Source organism: Bubalus kerabau, chromosome 2 (genome assembly GCF_029407905.1).
Source record: "Bubalus kerabau isolate K-KA32 ecotype Philippines breed swamp buffalo chromosome 2, PCC_UOA_SB_1v2, whole genome shotgun sequence".
In the NCBI taxonomy this organism is placed as follows: domain Eukaryota; kingdom Metazoa; phylum Chordata; class Mammalia; order Artiodactyla; family Bovidae; genus Bubalus; species Bubalus kerabau.
In genome coordinates this window covers 198112186-198131555 of record NC_073625.1, presented here as the reverse complement: position 1 = coordinate 198131555, position 19370 = coordinate 198112186, and the positions used below count along the sequence as shown (strand labels likewise).

Here is a 19370-nt window from a genome sequence, read left to right as displayed (position 1 = left end):
ATTGTGTATAATGAAATCTAATACAATATGTACTCCAAATTTTGTAACTGAAAAGTAATTTTAGTTACAACTGAAGTAGTAAAAATAGCTGTATGTTTCTTACCTTGTACATATGAAAATAGCAGGAAGATCAATCAGTCCTTTGACAAAGATCAGAGATGGGGCAAGTTTCTTCACATGTGACAATATCTGTTGAATAATAATGGCTCTCCACACATTGTGTAGAGATGAACTTAGAGAATGTATCTGAGAACAAGTACTGATATTGACTAGTAACATCTACCATGGGTATGGGGATGATGTGTGATAATACCACATAGTAAGTATTGCCATCCTTGGCTAGGAATTCCAAATTTATCCTCCTACTAAAAACAGTGACTTGGGTTATTCTGTTGCAGGATATGAAAACCTTGGCAGAAAAGAAGAACCAGGTCTTACTTATGAAAGTAGAGATGCCTCTCTTCAAGAATATTACATGGATGTGACTTTTCTCATAGATGCTTCCAAAAGAATAGGAAGTGATGAGTTTAAGGAAGTGAAAGCTTTTATAAGCTCAGTGCTTGATTATTTTCATCTGGCCCCAGATCCACTGACCTCCACCTTAGGAGACAGAATAGCAGTCGTGACCTACTCTCCTCCAGGCTATATGCCCAACACAGAAAAATGCCCTGTCTACCTAGAATTTGATTTGGTCACTTATAACAATATACACCAAATGAAACATCATCTCCAAGACTCCCTTCAGCAGCTCAATGGAGATGTTTTTATAGGCCATGCCCTTCAGTGGACACTTGACAATGTCTTTGTAGGAACTCCCAACGTGAGGAAAAACAAAGTTATCTTTGTTATATCTGCTGGTGAAACCAACCCTTTAGACAGGGAAGTCTTAAAAAATGCATCTCTGAGAGCCAAGTGTCAGGGCTACTCCATATTTGTGTTTTCTTTTGGTCCTCTACACAATGACAAGGAATTAGAAGAATTAGCCAGCCACCCACTGGATCATCACTTAGTCCAGCTTGGCCGAACCCACAAGCCAGATTTGAACTATATCATCAAATTTGTCAAGCCATTTGTTCATTCAATCAGACGTAAGTCATTAAAGTTTTATTTTCTGTTGCTTTTGCAATAGATATCTCTGTGTACAATCCACCAGTAACATGATTCTCATTTTCGTCAAGAGTGGTGGTGTCTTAGGTGTGAGTAGGAGGCGATGAGAAAACCACAGAGAAAACCCCAGGTCCTAGTGACCTTGAGCTCTGCTGTCTCACTGTCAAGAAACTAATAAGTGTCTTTTAACCCTAACCTGTGAGGGCTCATTATGTGTCAAGTCTTTTAAAGGATTGGATCATTTAGTCCTCAGGATGGCCCTCAAAGGAGAGTAGTAATATCCCCATTTTACAAGTGAGAAAACTGAGGTTCAGAGACATTAAATCAGTTGCTCAAATGCTCACAGTTAATAGCAAATTCTAGACTCAATCCTATGCATTCTGACCCCAAAGTTGTGCTCTTGTCCATTAAGCTATACTTTACTTACTAAAGCCTTAATGAAAGTATTACAGTGACATCACTTTAATAAGTAGTACTCCACTCCCACCACCCTCCACCTACTCCAAGGACTTCTGTTTTACCTTGTCACTCTAAGCCAACTTTGGTTCTGGCTTGAATTATGAAGAGCCAGGGGCATGAATCTCTTGTAGAGCCTCTGTCTCAGACAGCTGGCTCAGGCACAGCCAGGCAAGGGGTTTGCGGGTCTCTTTGCATAGTAGGCATTTGAGAGAGGTGTCCAGTCTCTGTCCATGTGCCATGAGTCCAGACATGGTTATAGGAGCAAACCTAAGAGCTGTAGCATCAGGCCAGTCCTGGCCAGTGCCGTGAATTAGGAGTGCAGCAGAGCCACACTCGTAGCTGCTACAAGTTTAGTGCGAAATCACAGGGATACAGATTTTTCTGGTGTTCATAAGGCCCACAGCTCACAGAACCCTCAGAAATCTTAGCACTTAGGATTTATATTTAGTGGCAAGCTTGTCATTTGCAAAAAAAAAAAAAAAAAAAAAAAATGCCTTCTTCCAACCTCAAGATAAATAAGGCAGATAATTTCAATAGTTAATGCTGTCTTCCAGAAAGTCCTCCTTTCAGAAGGAGAGAAAGAGATGATAGAAGGGGTTAAGAATTATCCTTGAATCCTGTAACACAGAGAGCATAATTTTTGACTGAATCACTGCTACATCTCGCTGACTTGGCCAATGAGGTATTGCAAAGTCAGAAGGAGCATACTTTGCTGAGTCTCTTATAAAATGAATTTGCTCTTGGAAACACCCCCAACTCCAGGAAAAGATGAACTGAATTTGGGTGATAGAATATGGAAGGGTAAAATTTAGACTAACTGTCCACTCTCTCTCTAGGTGGCATCAACAAATACCCCCCTGCAGACATGAAACCCAAATGTGTTAACATCACCTCTCCCACTCCAGAGAATAATGGCATAGGAAACACTGTATTGTGAGTTGACAAATTCACAGTTTGGGTCATATTACCACTAGAAAAAGTTCTTAAGAAAGTAATTTGAAATAAATGGCATTTTAGTTTTCAGGATGCAAGTTTGGTTGTGGGGTATGTGTGTGTGTGTGCATGTGTGTGTGTTTTAAATGTTCCTGATTTGTGACAACATCACAGATCTGGTGTTAATAGCACATAGAATATGATGCATATTAGAAAGAACCATATTTCTATTTCTGTAGTTTTTATTAAAGAAAGGGGCTATTAACACCTTATTAGTAACTATATAATATCATACTGTCAAAACAGAAAACTTATATATCAAAGGTTAGATGTAATAGTTTTAGAGAATAAGAAAAAAGATGAGAAAAAGAAAAACTCATAAAGTGGCAACAAAAACATACCGTTTTGAAACAGTACCCATATGGAGCCTGGCGGAAAGAATTCTTTTAAGTTTGGTTTTGCAAAGTCCAACCCTAAGTACTCAGTAAAAATTCAGTAGTGAAAATAATATGGTTTGGAGCCCTATTATTAAACATGGGCACAAATGTTTAATTTCCCTTTGGAATATGAAAGAGTTGGCCCTCCAGTCAGATTTCTTACACAAACTACCTTTGGACTATTCCAATAACATGCATAAAATGGATTCCTGTTACCTTAGCTGCCTGTAACTACACTGAATCCTGAAAGGGACTTGGTTAACCTATGTTTCATCACTTTTCTCTATTACCTTAGCCTTCTTCCTGAGGTATATGAAATTGAGATGGAGAACACTGAGCTTTCGGGTGACCCCGATTCCCAGCAGCAGCATTTCTTTGAAATAGGGAACAGTCATAGTAACAGTTCTGGTATCACCACTGATTTGATCCAGAGGTTATACATGCTCTTTTCATCTGGGGAACTGATGATGCAAGACAAGAAAGAGGCACATTCAGAAGAAATTACATCTCCAGCAAATGACAGACAAGATGAAAAAGGTAACCTTGAGTGCTGAAGAGTTGACAAGCCTGAAATACCTTTGTCTGGATTTTCCCTGGTAGAAGATGAGCAATTAGAACTCATCTGGATGAACAGAGATGGCATAATAGAAGCATTTATCATCTAGACTACGTGGGGTCCCCAAAACAAAGGGACAAAGGAGATAAAACTCTAGAAGGGTGAAAAAAGGGGGCCACTGGTGTTGACAAAACCAGAACTAGATAAAAATGCCTGGGGTGAGTCAAGGCATAGAAACATAAGAGGGGCAGGGGGGAGGACCACAGGTCCTCGGGGAGCAGGAGAAGCTCTGCATTCTTCAGGAGTTGGCGGAGAGGAGAGGAAGTGGACGTCAGGCCTCCAGAATGTGAAGGCTTGGGGTCTACTTTATCCCTTGGTGACCAGCGCATTCCTGGCTTGAAATGTAGGCTTCTGGCTGAGCCCCAGTGCAGCAGAGACCAGACAGGACATGGCTGCTATGGTTCTGAGATCTCTGTGTGCTTCTTAGGGTACATGGGGAAGTGGCTATGAATGCACAGCTAAAGAGAAATTAGAGATGGAGAAGAGGCAGCCATGACTGGTTTCAGAGCAACTGTTCACAATCTCTGCTGTGTACCAAAATCATGGGAGAAATTATTTTAAAATAAATATTCCTGAATATCTACTAAAGGTGAAAATATGCATATCCTATGACCCAACAATTTTACTGCAATGTCTATACCCAACATAAAAATATATGTTTACTAAAGGCCAGGTATGAGAATGTTCAGAGCAGAATTATTTGTAACGGCCTCAAAGTGGTGACAGAGATGCCCAACAGTGATATGATATACATTTGTACAGTTATATAATAAAGCACTATATATGTGTACATTATGTACATAATATACTCTATGTGCTGTGCTGTGCTGTGCTTAGTCACGCAGTTGTGTCCAAATCGTTGTGACCCTATGGACTGAAGCCTGCTAGGCTCCTCTATCCATGGGGATTCTCCAGGCAAGAATACTGGAGTGGGTTTCCATGCCCTTCTCCAAGAGATCTTCCCAACCCAGGGATCAAACCTAGGTCTCCCTCATTACAGACAGATTCTTTACCATCTGAGCCACCAGAAAGTCCCAAATACTATATACGTAAGTATCAGTTCAGTCAGTTCAGTCACTCAGTCGTGTCCGACTCTTTGTGACCCCATGAACTGCAGCATGCCAGGCCTCCCTGTCCATCACCAACTCCCAGAGTTCATTCAAACTCATGTCCATCAAATTGGTGATGTCATCCAACCATCTCATCCTCTGTTGCCCCCTTATCCTTCTGCTTGGAGTACTTCCCAGCATCAGGGTCTTTTCCAATGAGTCAGTTCTTCGCATCAAGTGGCCAAAGTATTGGAGTTTCAGCTTCAGCATCAGTCCTTCCAATGAATAGTCAGACTGATTTTCTTTAGGATGGACTGGTTTGATCTCCTTGCAGTTCAAGGGACTCCCAAGAGTCTTCTCTAACACCACGGTTCAAAAGCATCAATTTTTTTGGTGCTCAGCCTTCTTTATGGTCCAACTCTCACATCCGTACATAACTACTGGAAAAACCATAGCTTTGACTAGATGGACCTTTGTCAGCAAAGTAATGTCTCTGCTTTTTAATATGCTGTCTAGGTTGGTCATAGCTTTTCTCCAAAGAGCAAGCATCTTTTAATTTTATGGCTGCAGTCACCATCTGCAGTGAGTTTGGAGCCCTCCAAAATAAAGTTCTCACTGTTTGCATTGTTTCCCCATCTATTTGCCATGAAGTGATGGGACTGGATGCCATGATCTTAGTTTTTTAAATGCTGAGTTTTATGCCAGCTTTTTCACTCTCCTCTTTTACTTTTATCAAGGGGCTCTTTAGCTCTTCTTCACTTTCTGCCATAAGGGTGGTGTCATCTGCATATCTGAGGTTATTGATATTGCTCCTGGAAATCTTAATTTCAGCCTGTGATTCATCCATTCTGGATGTTTTGCATGATGTTCTCTGCATTATAAGTTAAATAAGCAGGGTGATGGTATACAGCTATGATGTATTCCTTTCCCAATTTGGAACCAGGTCATTGTTCCATGTCCAGTTCTAACTGTTGCTTCCTGACCTGCATACAGATTTCTCAGGAGGCAGGTAAGGTGGTCTGGTATTCCCGTCTATTTAAGAATTTTCTACATTTTATTGTGATCCACACAGTTAGGCAATAAAGCAGCAGCAGATGTCTGGAACTCTCTTGCTTTTTCAATGATCCAGTGGATGTTGGCAATTTGACCTCTGGTTCCTATGCCTTTTCTAAATTCAGCTTGAACATCTGGAATGGAAGTTCATTTCACGTACTGTTGAAACCTGGCTTGGAGAATTTTAAGCATTACTTTGCTAGGATGTGAGATGAGTGCAATTGTGTGGTAGTTTGAACATTCTTTGGCATTGCTTTTCTTTGGGACTGGAATGAAAAATGACTTTTTCAGTCCTGTGGCCACTGCTGAGTTTTCCAAATTTGCTGGCGTATTGAGTGCAGCACTTTCACAGCATCAACTTTTAGGATTTGAAATAGCTCAACTGGAATTCTATCACCTCCACTAGCTTTGTTTGTAGTGATGCTTCCTAAGGCCCACTTGACTTTACATTCCAGGATGTCTGGCTCTAGGTGAGTGATCACACCATTGTGGTTATCTGGGTCATGAAGATCTTTTTTGTACAGTTCTTCTGTGTATTTTTGCCATGTCTTCTTAATCTCTTCTGCTTCCTTTAGGTCCATACCATTTATGTCCTCTATTGAGCACATCTTTGCATAAAATATTCCCTTAGTATCTATCTTTTTTTTTTTTTAAGAGATCTCTAGTCTTTCCGCTTCTATTGTTTTTCTCTATTTCTTTTCATTGATCACTGAGGAAGGCTTTCTTATCTCTCCTTGCTATTCTTTGGAACTCTGCATTCAAGTTGTTATATCTTTCCTTTTCTCCTTTGCCTATAGCTTCTCTTCTTTTCTCAGCCATTTGTAAGGCCTCCTCAGACAACCATTTTGGCTTTTTGCATTTCTTTTTTCTTGGGGATGGTCTTGATCACTGCCTCCTGTACAATGTCACAAACCTCCATCTATTTTAGTGCTTCAGGCACTCTATCTATCAGATCTAATCCCTTGAATCTATTTTTCACTTGCATTGTATAATCGTAAGAGATTTGATTTAAGTCATACTTGAATGATCTACTTTGCCAACAAAGGTCCATCTAGTCAAGGTTATGGTTTTTCCAGTGGTCATGTATGGGTATGAGAGTTGGACTGTGAAGAAAGCTGAGCACCAAAAAATTTATGCTTTTGAACTGTGATGTTGGAGAGGACTCTTGAGAGTCCCTTGGACTGCAAGGAGATCCAACCAGTCCACCCTAAAGGAAATCAGTCCTGAATATTCATTGGAAGGACTGATGCTAAAGCTGAAACTCCAATACTTTGGCTACCTGATACGAAGAACTAACTCATTTGAAAAGACCCTGATGCTGGGAAAGATTGAAGGCAGGAGGAGAAGGGGACAACAGAGAATGAGATGGTTGGATGGCATCACTGACTCAATGGACATGAGTCTGAGTAAACTCTGGGAGTTGGTGATGGACAGGGAAGCCTGGTGTGCTGCAGTCAGTCCATGGGTTCACAAAGAATCGGACACAAACTGAGTGACTGAACTGACTGAGTGACTGAGAGACTGTAGACTCCAGGTCTGGGTCACCTCAGGCCAAACAACTGACAGGGAGGGAGCGCAGCCCCACCCATCAGCAGACAATTTGATTAAAGTCTTGCCCACAGAGCAAGACACAGTTTTCCCCACAGCCAGTCCCTCCCATCAGGAAGCTTGCATAGCCTCTTATCCTCATCCACCAGAGGGCAGACAGAAGAAATAAGAACTACAATCCCAGCAGAAGCCTCCAGAACTAACACCACAATCACAATCACAGAAAGCTAACCAAAATGAAAAGAAATAGGATTATGTGCCAGATGAAGGAACAAGATAAATCCCCAGAAAAATAAATGAAATGGAGGTATGCAACCTCCCAGAAAAAGAATTCAGAATAATGATAGTGAAGATGATCCAGGATCTCAGAAAAAGAATGGAGAAGATTCAAGAAATGTTTACCAAAGACCTAGAAGTACTAAAGCACAAACAAACAGAGATGAACAACACAGTAGAAGGAATCGATAGCAGAATAACTGAGGCAGAAGAACAGAAAAGTGACCTGAAACACAGAATGGTGGAAATCCATAGTGCAAAACAGAATATAGATTAAGAGTGAAAAGAAATGAAGACAGCCTAAGAGACCTCTGGGACAACATCAAACACCCCAATATTCACATTATAGGGGTCCCAGAAGGTGAAGAGAAAGAGAAAGAGACCAAAGAAGATGTTTAAAAATGAACAGTCTGGAAACTTTAACAATATAAAAAGGTCTAACATATGTTTCATTGGTATTCTAGAAGGAAAGTAGAAAGGGATCCATTCAGGAAAAAAAAAATTGAGAAAATAATGGCCAAAACTTCCAAAATTTGGTAAAAGACACAATGTTACAGATTTTTAAAGTTCAAAGAAAACCCCACTCAGACATATTAAAATCAAACTGCTGAAAACAAAGGAGAAATAAACAACCTGGAAGTAGTAGCTTCCCTGGTGTCTCAGATGGTAAAGCACCTGTCTGCAATGCAGGAGACCTGGGTTCAATCCATGGGTTGGGAAGATCCCCTGGAGAAGGGAATGCTAACCCACTCCAGTATTCTTGCCTGGAAAATCCCATGGACAGATTAGCCTGGCGGACTACAGTCCATGGGGTCATAAAGAGTTGGACATGACTGAGTGATTAAACACAACAGTAGGGAATACAATTAACAATGTAAGCACAGGAATTACAGGCAGAGTCTTTACCATCTGAGCACCAGGGAAGCCCTCCACTTCTGTATGTGTGATGTATAATAAAATAGAAAAATGGAGAAAACTTCTGAAGGGGAGAAATTATGAGAAATGACAATAAATGAGAAAGTTATTGATAATGCTTGCTTGATTGCAATCCTTCTGATTCTACTAACCTTGGCATTTTTCAGCCATAAACTACCTTGAAATACCAGAGAATGTGATTTAATTGATATGACTGTGGGCTTGGCAATTGAATGGTCAGCAAATATCAGGCCAATTATAATGCATAGATGCATTTGGGAAACACAGATTTAGGGGGTTCTTTCCCACGCTTGGGCTGCCCCATTTGCTCAGTGGTAAAGAATCCACCTTGCAATGTAGCAGCTGCAGGAGATGGTGGTTTGATCCCTGGGTGGGGAAGATCCCCCAGAGAAGGGCATGGCAACCCACTCCAGTATTCTTGCCTAGAGAATTCCATAGACAGAGGGCCTGGTGGGCTACAGTCCACAGGGTCACAAAGAGTTGGACATGACTAAGAAACTATCACTATAGAAGTGGATGCTGTCTTTAATCACTTCTCTCAGAGAAGTCTAGCTGACTGATTGATTTGGTGACTTGGTCAGCCCCGCTCCTTGAAGTCTGTCTGAGTCTCTTCAGAAAATCTCACTTTGGCTTTCCTCTTAGGCTTATGAGAAATTAGAATTTGAAAATCAGAAAAGCTTTAGAAATCTCTGAGTTGTACTGTGTCTTTTTATAGATAAGGAAGTAGAAGATGCAGACATCTGAAGCGTCTTACCAAAGAACATCCACATCACCTACTGCTTTGTCACCGTGATTCATACTCTATAATTATGTTTATAAAACAAAAGTACACCTTAAGGCTTGAAAAGGAGATAATAAAACCTACCTCTGGGTTGCTGAAAGGTTGGAAATGATACCTTTGAAGCTCAGACTACACACTGTGCCTGGTACATAATCAACTAGGCTTGTCCCATGAATTACCTGCCTGGTAATATGTTTGACAATTAAAAATAAAAATCCATTGTGAAGAACAGTCAGCATTTACACTGCTTTGCTCACTTATGTTTTCCCAAAGAGAATGGGCTTTTCTTTTTACCTGCCCATTTTTCCTGATGTTTTCGTTTTAGCCACCTACTTAATGTACATGCTTTCTATTTGCTCATCATAATGTACATTTGCAAGGTTTTGATGTACATTTTGAAAAGTGTATCTGTATTCATTTTTCCATTATGCCAACCCAGGGACTCTTTCTTAGCCTTTATTTTTCCATCATTCAGGGCTTTGTCTCTCAAAGTGTGGTCCCTGGACCAAGAACATCAGCATCATCTAGGAATTCATCAGAAATGCAGATTCTTGGAGTCTACCAAAGACCTACTAAGTCAGAAGCTTGGGTCAGGGCCTTCCAGATGACTTTGATGCAGGCTAGAGTTTGCCAACCACCGACCTAATGTATAGATCTTGAGCCTGAGTTAGTCTTATTAATGGGGGTCCCATCACTAGATATTACAAGTATTTGGGGAAAATCCTGTTTCTGTAAAATACTAATAAGTAGGGTTTTTTTTTTGTTTTTTGCATGATTTCTCATTGACTTTAATGACCTCATTTTCAATGTAATTCTGAGAGAAGGGCTAATAGTCAAGCCACTTTGACCACTTTGATTTTGTTTCAGGGAGCATCTTTTCAGACTTATGTTTTATAGAAACCACTTTGGGAAACAGTAGTTGAAAGAATGAATCCAGAGGACAGACACGAATTTGAATCTTATTTCTGCCATTACTGGTCATTTGATCTTGGGCACATTGTTTTGCCTCTCTAAGAGTCTGTTCTCCACCTGGGGTAACAGTACCCTACATCATAGGTTGATGTGTGCAGTAAATGAACGTAAAGTGCTTCAAACAGCAGTTTGCAAAGAGTAAAAGTTTAATAAATGTTGGGTATTGTTTAAGATGATGATAATGATAATGATGATGATGGCAGCCATAGTAGAAAGAAGGCTAAACTGAGAATAAGGAGATCCAGATGCTAGTTTTGGTTCTGGCGGTAACTAGCTTCGTGATCATGAAAAGTCACCTGATTGCCCTGGTCCTCAACTTTCTTTTTTGTATTATGGAGGCACTTGGGCAAGGCTACTGTATTTTATACTTTAGGGACACTGTGGGACATACAAAGACTTTCAAATGCATGGATTTCTAAGAAATAGTACTAAAGGACTCTATCTACCTGAGAATGGTTACATATGAAGAATCATGGAGATCTTCTTTCCTGTATCCCCTTTTACAAGTGCCCCCATGTCACACACACACACACACAAATGGCATGTTTCTCAGTCATTCTAAATCTTTGTATGACAATTTGCCCAGGTGTAAAGTCTTCTTAGGGAAGCACAGGCTGGGGGGCGTGTTGTCAAACAAACTGCCATTTAAATATTGGATCTAGTCTATACATCTGTGTCTCTTTTGCTGTCTCGCATACAGGGTTATCGTTACCATCTTTCTAAATTCCATATATATGCGTTAGTATACTGTATTGGTGTTTTTCTTTTGGGCTTACTTCACTCTGTATAATAGGCTCCAGTTTCATCCACCTCATTAGAACTGACTCAAATGTATTCTTTTTAATGGCTGAGTAATACTCCATTGTGTATATGTACCACAGCTTTCTTATCCATTCGTCTGCTGATGGACATCTAGGTTGCTTCCATGTCCTGGCTATTGTAAACAGTGCTGTGATGAACATTGGGGTACACGTGTCTCTTTCAATTCTGGTTTCCTTGCTGTGTATGCCCAGCAGTGGGATTTCTGGGTCATAAGGCAGTTCTATTTCCAGTTTTTAAAGGAATCTCCACACTGTTCTCCATAGTGGCTGTACTAGTTTGCATTCCCACCATCAGTGTAAGAGGGTTCCCTTTTCTCCACACCCTCTCCAGCATTTATTGCTTGTAGACTTTTGGATTGCAGCCATTCTGACTGGTGTGAAATGGTACCTCATTGTAGTTTTGATTTTCATTTCTCTGATAATGAGTGATGTTGAGAATCTTTTCATGTGTTTGTTAGCCATCTGTATGTCTTCTTTGGAGAAATGTCTATTTAGTTCTTGTGCCCATTTTTTGATTGGGTTGTTAATTTTTCTGGGATTGAGCTGCAGGAGTTGCTTGTATATTTTTGAGATTAGTTGTTTGTCAGTTGCTTCATTTGCTATTATTTTCTCCCATTCTGAAGGCTGTCTTTTTGCCTTGCCTAGAGTTTCCTTTGTTGTGCATAAGCTTTTAATTTTAATTAGGTCCCATGTGTTTATTTTTGCTTTTATTTCCAATATTCTGGGAGGTGGGTCATAGAGGATCCTGCTGTGATTTATGTCAGAGAGTGTTTTGCCTATGTTCTTCTCTAGGAGATTTATAGTTTCTGGTCTTACTTTTAGATCTTTAATCCATTTTGAGTTTATTTTTGTGTATGATGTTAGAAAGTGTTCTAGTTTCATTCTTTTACAAGTGGCTGACCAGTTTTCCCAGCACCACTTGGTAAAGAGATTGTCTTTTCTCCATTGTATATTCTTGCCTCCTTTGTCAAAGATAAGGTGTCGATAGGTGCATGGATTTATCTCTGGGCTTTCTATTTTGTTCCATTGATCTATATTTCTGTCTTTGTGCCAATACCATACTGTCTTGTACTGTGGGTTTGTAGTAGAGCCTGAAGTCAGGCAGGTTGATTACTCCAGTTCCATTCTTCTTTCTCAAGATTGCTTTGGCTATTTGAAGTTTTTCGTATTTCCATACAAATTGTGAAATTATTTGTTTTATCTCTGTGAAAAATACCGTTGGTAGTTTGATAGGGATTGTATTGAATCTATAGATTGCTTTGGGTAGTATACTCATTTTTACTATATTGATTCTTCCAATCCATGAACATGGTATATTTCTCCATCTATTAGTGTCCTCTTTGATTTCTTTCACCAGTGTTTTATAGTTTTCTATATATAGGTCTTTTGTTTCTTTAGGTAGATATATTCCTAAGTATTTTATTCTTTTTATTGCAATCATGAATGGAATAGTTTCCTTAATTTCTCTTTCTATTTTCTCATTATTAGTGTATAGGAATGCAAGGGATTTCTGGGAGAGGGAGAGGGTGGGATGATTTGGGAGAATGGCATTGAAACATGTATAATATCATATATGAAATGAATCACCAGTCCAGGTTTGATGCATGATACAGAATGCTTGGGGCTGGTGCACTAGGATGACCCAGAAGGATGGTATGGGGAGGGACGTGGGAGGGGGGTTCAGGAGGGGGAACACATGTACACCTGTGGCAGATTCATGCTCATGAATCTGTGGAAAACCAATACAATATTGTAAAGTAATTAGCCTCCAATTAAAATAAATAAATTTATATTAAAATCTTCAAAAAAAAGGAACTAACAGAAAAAATAAACAAATACATAAATATTGGATCTGTAGGCTTTCTTTACACCAGGTAAGAATTCAGATCTTTCCCATCCTGTACATGTTTCTGTTACAGAGAACGTGTGTTGCTAGAGCTTGGGTATTGGAACTCATGTTTGGATATTCTAAATCCACATATGTGGCAGAGTGAACATGGTTGGAGTTATGATACATTTCATTTAGTAAACTGGCCTGTTCCATTTCCCTTGTCAAAGGATACAGCTTTCCTGAGTGAAAATTCTGAGAACAAAGCAGAGAGCATTACAAGAGAAACACCGAAGGAGAGCAAGCATGGTTTCACCACACTGAAAGAATCGTAGCAAGAGCCTTAATCATTCAAGGATTTCAGAATGAAATCTCAGGATGTCATAACAGAGATCCTTAGCAATATACTTATTTCAAGTGGAAGAAGAAATCAGACACTTTTTAAGGTGGAAATTCTTTTACAGTAAGGACTAGTTGATTAGTTTTACAGTAAAGCCTAGTTCTGCCAATTAGACTACATGGGGATATGTCCTTAAAAATGAATGAGCTAAGTTGCAGCTTCAGAATTCTGAAGAAAAACTATGTAAAACAGAAAAACTATGTAAATCATAAGAAATATTATTTTATCAAAGAAAGTACATATCCAATGTGCTTATTTATTATGTAACTGGAAATTTGTTCCTCTTAATCCCCTGAATCCTTTCCAGCTTCCACCCATTTGTTCTCTGCATCTATGAGTCTATTTTTATTTTGTTTTGTTTGCTTATTTTAATTTTTAGATTCCACATATAAGCAAGATCACGTGGTATTCATCTTTCTCTGTCTGACTCATTTTACTTAGCATAAAACTCTCTAGATCCATCCATGTTGTCACAAAGGGCAAGATTTCATTTTTATGGCTGAGTAGCATTTCATTATATAGACATATACATTATATATATATATATTTCATTATTTATTTATATATACACAATACACATTTATATATGTGTGTGTATATATATAAATATTCTTTGTATATTTTGCATATTAATTCCTTATTGGACATACCCTTTGCAAATATCTTCTCCCATTCAGTAGAGTGCCTTTTTCTGTTTTGTTTTGTTGATAGTTTCCTTAACTGCAAAAGTTTTTTTAGTTTCATGAACTTTCATTTGTTTATTTTTGCTTTTGTTTGTCTTGATAAAGAGTCAGTCCTTTAGGAAAGCATGCTTCTTATGTTTTCTTCTAGGACTTGCAGGATTTCAGAGTTAAGTTTTTAATCCATTTGAGTTTACTTTTATGGTGTGAGAAAGCAGTCCAGTTTGATTCTTTTTTATATAGCTCTACAGTTTTCCCAAAATAATGTATTGAAGAGGCTGCCTTTTCTCCACTGTGTATACTTGTCTCCCTCTTTGTAGTTCAATTGACCATATAAACATAGGTTTATCACTGGGCTCTCACTTATGTTCCGTTGATCTATATGTCTGTTTTCTACTAGTACCATACTATTCTGAGGACTGGATTTTTTGTAGTATAGTTTGGAATCAGGGAGCATGATGCCTATGGCTTCGCTCTATTTTCCTCAAGGCTGATTTGGCTATTCAGGGTCTTTTGGGTTTCCATACAAATTTTAGAGTTAATTTGTTCTAGTTCTATGAAAAGTGCCACTGATATTTTGATAAGAGATTGAGTTGAATCTGTAGATTGCCTTATGTAATATAGTCATTTTAACAATATTAATTCCTCCAGTTTATAAGCATAATAAATCTTTCCACCTATTTGTATCATCTTCAATTTCTTTCATCAATGTTTTACAGTTTTCCAAGCTATTCCTGTGAATTGTGCTTCAGAGTTTTCTTGACTAGAGGCTTTCTTACTCTTTCATAGACTGTTAATTGGTCAAGAGTTGCCTTGAACTCCCAAGTACTCTGGCTCTATGAGGTTAAAGCCAGTAGCTGGACACCAGCATTCCAAAGACTAGTATGAGCTGATGCTGGAAGCCAAAGCTCACAAGGAGGTGATCAGGGAAGAGTGGGGAAGAGGGGTAGGAGGGGAGATTACTGTCAAAAAAAAATAGAAATTAATGCTAAAAAAAAAAAGATTAGAGGGATTCTGGGCAGAATCCTTCTATCTCTGCACTTTGCTTTTACCAGTCACTAAATATGCTAAGCATCAAATTTCAGATCATCAGTGTACCAGTATTTTCCCAGGAAGAAGTATATCTATACTTCCATTTACATGTTGTTCTTTTATACCTATGCTCACACCACTATTTTATCATGACTATTGAAAATGGCAAAACTATGCCATTTTTTTTTCTTATGTGTCATGAAAAGGAATAGACTCTAAAGGGAGTATTTTAAATAAATCCAGTGACATTAAGAGCAACACATATTTTTGTTTTGCAGATGGTGAAGACACAAGATGATCATAGCAGAAAAGAATATAGCTCCATTGGCATGAGAAATTCCACACGGTTCTAACTAAGAAGTATAAATCGTCTATTAGAAGTGGAGTCGTAAGTGGCAGGAATTTTTCACAACTAATAACATGTTAGATTTGTTCTGTTCCGAATCTGATGGAAAGACTTCTCTGAGTGAAGACATCAATGAGCAGACCCAAGAAACTAGGAATGATTTAATTTCTCCTGAGAATTGGGATAACTGACTTTGAAGAGTTAACTGAATCCTTTCTTTGACAACTCTGTATGAGGCATCAATTGTAATGATGCACCTGCCTACCGGGTATTTTTGTCATAATTTTTTTCATATCTGTATCTCAAATTGGACTGGAGTAAAAAGGATTTTGGATTAGAATTTCCTAGGAATGCCTTCTGTTTTTGAGAAATGAAAGTCCATGCCCATGTCTTCATTTCTGGTATGTCCCTAGGGCTGCATTTAACACTGATTGATCTGTAAGACCCCATCTGTCCAGCTGCTACCATCATAGACAATGTTTGCCGTTTCCAGGACATTTACAAAACAATGAAATTTGTAAGAAAAGAAAAAAGTGAGATAAGGCTAATTTTATAAAGCGCTATTGTGTGCTGTGATCATCTGTTTTATATTTTAGCATGCTTTACTCTGTTTGTACTTGATTTTGGCTGCGGACAAAACAAAACATTCCGGAAAAACATGAGTATTCTATGTGACAGAACTGTTCTTGGGAATTACAATGTTAGCAAGAGACAAGTTCTAAAATAAAGACAAGTTTGACATGGACACTTGTTCTGTTCATTTTTACTTCACTGTAGTCCAACGCAGACTCATTAGACCACCAGTGCAGGATAATTACCAAGTCAATGAGTATATTTTGTATATTTTTAAAGTGACTATGTTAAGGGGGTTCTACTAAAGGCACTTTTATACTTTTTCTCTATAATTCTCCTTAACAATACTCTTGTGTTCAAATAATTTTAAAGTAATCCAATCAACTAATTCTAGGTTGTCGAAAAATTTTACAGTAGCCTTTACTGCTCCCTGGGAAGTTCTAGAGCAAACTCTACTCATTTAATAAAGTTTTATTTTCCCCTAAGAGTACATAAGATCCCTAAATCTAAAAGTGACATGGGTTATCAAGAATATGAGGCCTGGAGGGAAGGGGTAAGGAGGGAAGTGAGAGGAAGGTTCAGGATGAGGGGGACACATGTATACCTATGAATGATTCATGCTGATGTATGGCAAAAATCATCACAATAGTCTAAACAATTGTCCTCCAATTAAAATTAATTAATTTAAATTAAAAAAAAATGTGAGGCCAGCTATGGTGAACCATATGGAGGTTCCCTAAAAAACTGAAAATAGAGCTATCATATAATCCAGCAATTCCACTCTGAGACATATATCTGGAGAAAACCATAATTTAAGAGGATACATGACCCCAGAGTCCATTCCAGCACTATTTACAATAGCCAGGACATGGAAGCAACCTAAAGGGCCATCAACAGATAAATGGATAAAAGAGCTGTGGTACATATATAAAATGCAATACTATTCCCTTTCATGTAGAATCTTGAAAAATGATACACATGAACTTATATACAAAACAGAAACAGACCCATAGACATGGAAAACAAAGGTATGGTTACCAAAGGGGAAAGGGAGTGGAAGGGATAAGTTAGGAATTTGGGATTAACAGACACATTATTGCATATAAAATAGATAACCAACAAGGGTCTACTATATAGCACAGGGAACTATACTCAAGATTTTATAATAAGGTGTGAAGGAAAAGAATATATATATATATGGACTTCCCTCGTGGCACAAACAATAAAGTGTCTGCCTACAATGTGGGAGATCCAGCTTCAATGCCTGAGTCGGGAAGATCTCCTAGAGAAGGAAATGGAAACCCACTCCAGTATTCTTGTCTGGAAAATCCCATTGACAGAGGAGCCTGGTAGGCTACATACGGTACATGGGGTCACAAAGAGTCAGACATGACTGAGCAATTTCATATACATACACACACACACACACACACATACATGTGGAATGAATCACTTTGCTCTACAATGGAAACTAATACAACAATCTAAGTCAACTACACTTCAATTTTTTTAAATGTGAGGCCAGAGAAACTCACACGATGCTGAGGAGAGAATGAAATGTCTTGTCTGACTAGCATCCTTAGCCACGTCTGGCTAGATTTATGATGCTCATGTCCTACAACCCAGCAAACTCACATTAGATCTACATGCCTGTAGAAAGTCTTACATAGGATACTCAAGGAACCAAAGACAAGTACGTTCACTGAAGCACAGTGTGTTTTAGTGAAGATGTGAACCAACCAAAATGTCCTAAATGTGGGATATGCATAGAATGGAATACAATACAGCCATTAAGTTGATAAGCTAGAGCTGTATTTATGGACAAATCTTGGAAAGAGTTGCAGAAGGATACATTATGACATCATTCATACAACATCCTAAAACCTGAGAAGCAATATCATGCATTGTTTATGAGTACCCACAAATGGAGATAGAGCATATGCGGGGATGATAAACACCAAATTCAAGACAGCAGTTATCTTTCAGTGTGGAGGGGTAAAGCTGAGGTCCAGTTGTCATTATAATGCTTTATTTCTTTAGCTGGGTGATGGAGAGTGAGTTTTCCTTATATAATTTTTTATACATTTTTGGATGCCTGACATATTTCATGATGTAAAAAGTGTAAGCCAAGTCATGGAAATAAATGTAAAATTCAAGTAAAGCCTTATGCTATACCTAGAATCAGTTAAGATTGTGAGGAAATAATACATATATATACAAATATATATATATCAGTTCAGTTCAGTTGCTCAGTCGTGTCCAACTCTTTGTGACCCCATGGACTGCAGCATACCAGGCCTGCTTGTCCATCACTAACTCCTGGAGCTTATTCAAACTCATGTCCATTGAGTTGGTGATGCCATCCAACCATCTTATCCTCTCTCGTCCACTTCAATCTTTCCCAGCATCAGGGTCTTTTCCAATGAGTTACTTCTTTACATCAGGTGGCCAAAGTATTGGAGTTTCAGCTTCAGCATCAGTCCTTCCAATGAATATTCAGGACTGATTTCCTTTGGTATGGACTGGTTGGATCTCCTTTCAGTCCAAGGGACTCTCAAGAGTCTTCTCCAACACCACAGTTCAAAAGAATCAATTCTTCTGTGCTCAGCTTTCTTTATAGTCCAACTCTCACATCCATATTCTCTCTCTCTACATATATATGTATATATTCTATATATATGTATATATAGAATGTACATATATTCATATATATGTATGTACATATACACATATATATGTGTATACATATACATATATGTATATCTATATATGCATATATATATATTATATATAGAATATATACTTATATATATTCCAGAAACCCTGACTTAATGAAAACTCCTCAGGGCAAGGATCGTTTTTATATAAAATATAAAACACCTTTAACACGAAGCATCAGGGAAACTTTTCTCCTTCATTGATATATCACAGAATTTGAATCAATGTATAAAATTATTTTCAATTTTGATGTGAATTTTACATCTGAATGGTCACAATTTGATGCATATAAGAGGTAAAAATGGTGACATTAAGTGACATTGACTGGAGGAACAACTGCACTGTAAATACAGGGAACTTTTAAATAGGTGTACTGTGTATTTTCTGTGAGTATGGTTTCAGTGTGTTTGCCCTCTGATGCCCTCTTGCAACACCTACCGTCTTACTTGGGTTTCTCTTACCTTGGGCGTGGGGTATCTCTTCACGGCTGCTCCAGCCAAGCCCAGCCATTGCTCCTTACCTTGGACGAGGGGTATCTCCTCACTGCCGCCCTTCGACCTTCAACGTGGGATAGCTCCTCTAGGCGCTCCTGCGCCTGCACAGCCACGGCTCCTTGGACGTGGGGTTGCTCCTCCCGGCCGCCGCCCTTGGCCTCAGGCTTAGGGGCGTGGGGTAGCTCCTCCCACCCGCCGCCCCTGGGCTTGGGGCGTGGGGTATCTCCCCCCAGCCGCTGCCCCTGACCTCCAACGCGGGGTAACTCCTCTAGTCGCTGCCCCTGCTTCAGCAATATGTGAACCGTGAAATT

General features: G+C 38.9%; 1 protein-coding gene across 1 annotated transcript in view; it reads left to right on the top strand.

The window, feature by feature from the left end:
* COL6A5 (collagen type VI alpha 5 chain) overlaps nt 1-16019 on the top strand; it is a 162287-nt gene extending 146268 nt beyond the window's left edge. The window contains exons 38-41 of the mRNA XM_055569957.1: nt 399-1088; nt 2403-2499; nt 3232-3473; nt 15207-16019. Of these exons, the coding sequence (XP_055425932.1) occupies nt 399-1088; nt 2403-2499; nt 3232-3473; nt 15207-15226 (1049 nt within the window). The 3' untranslated portion in view covers nt 15227-16019. The remainder of the gene's footprint in view (nt 1-398; nt 1089-2402; nt 2500-3231; nt 3474-15206) is intronic.
* Nucleotides 16020-19370: the final 3351 nt, after the last annotated feature.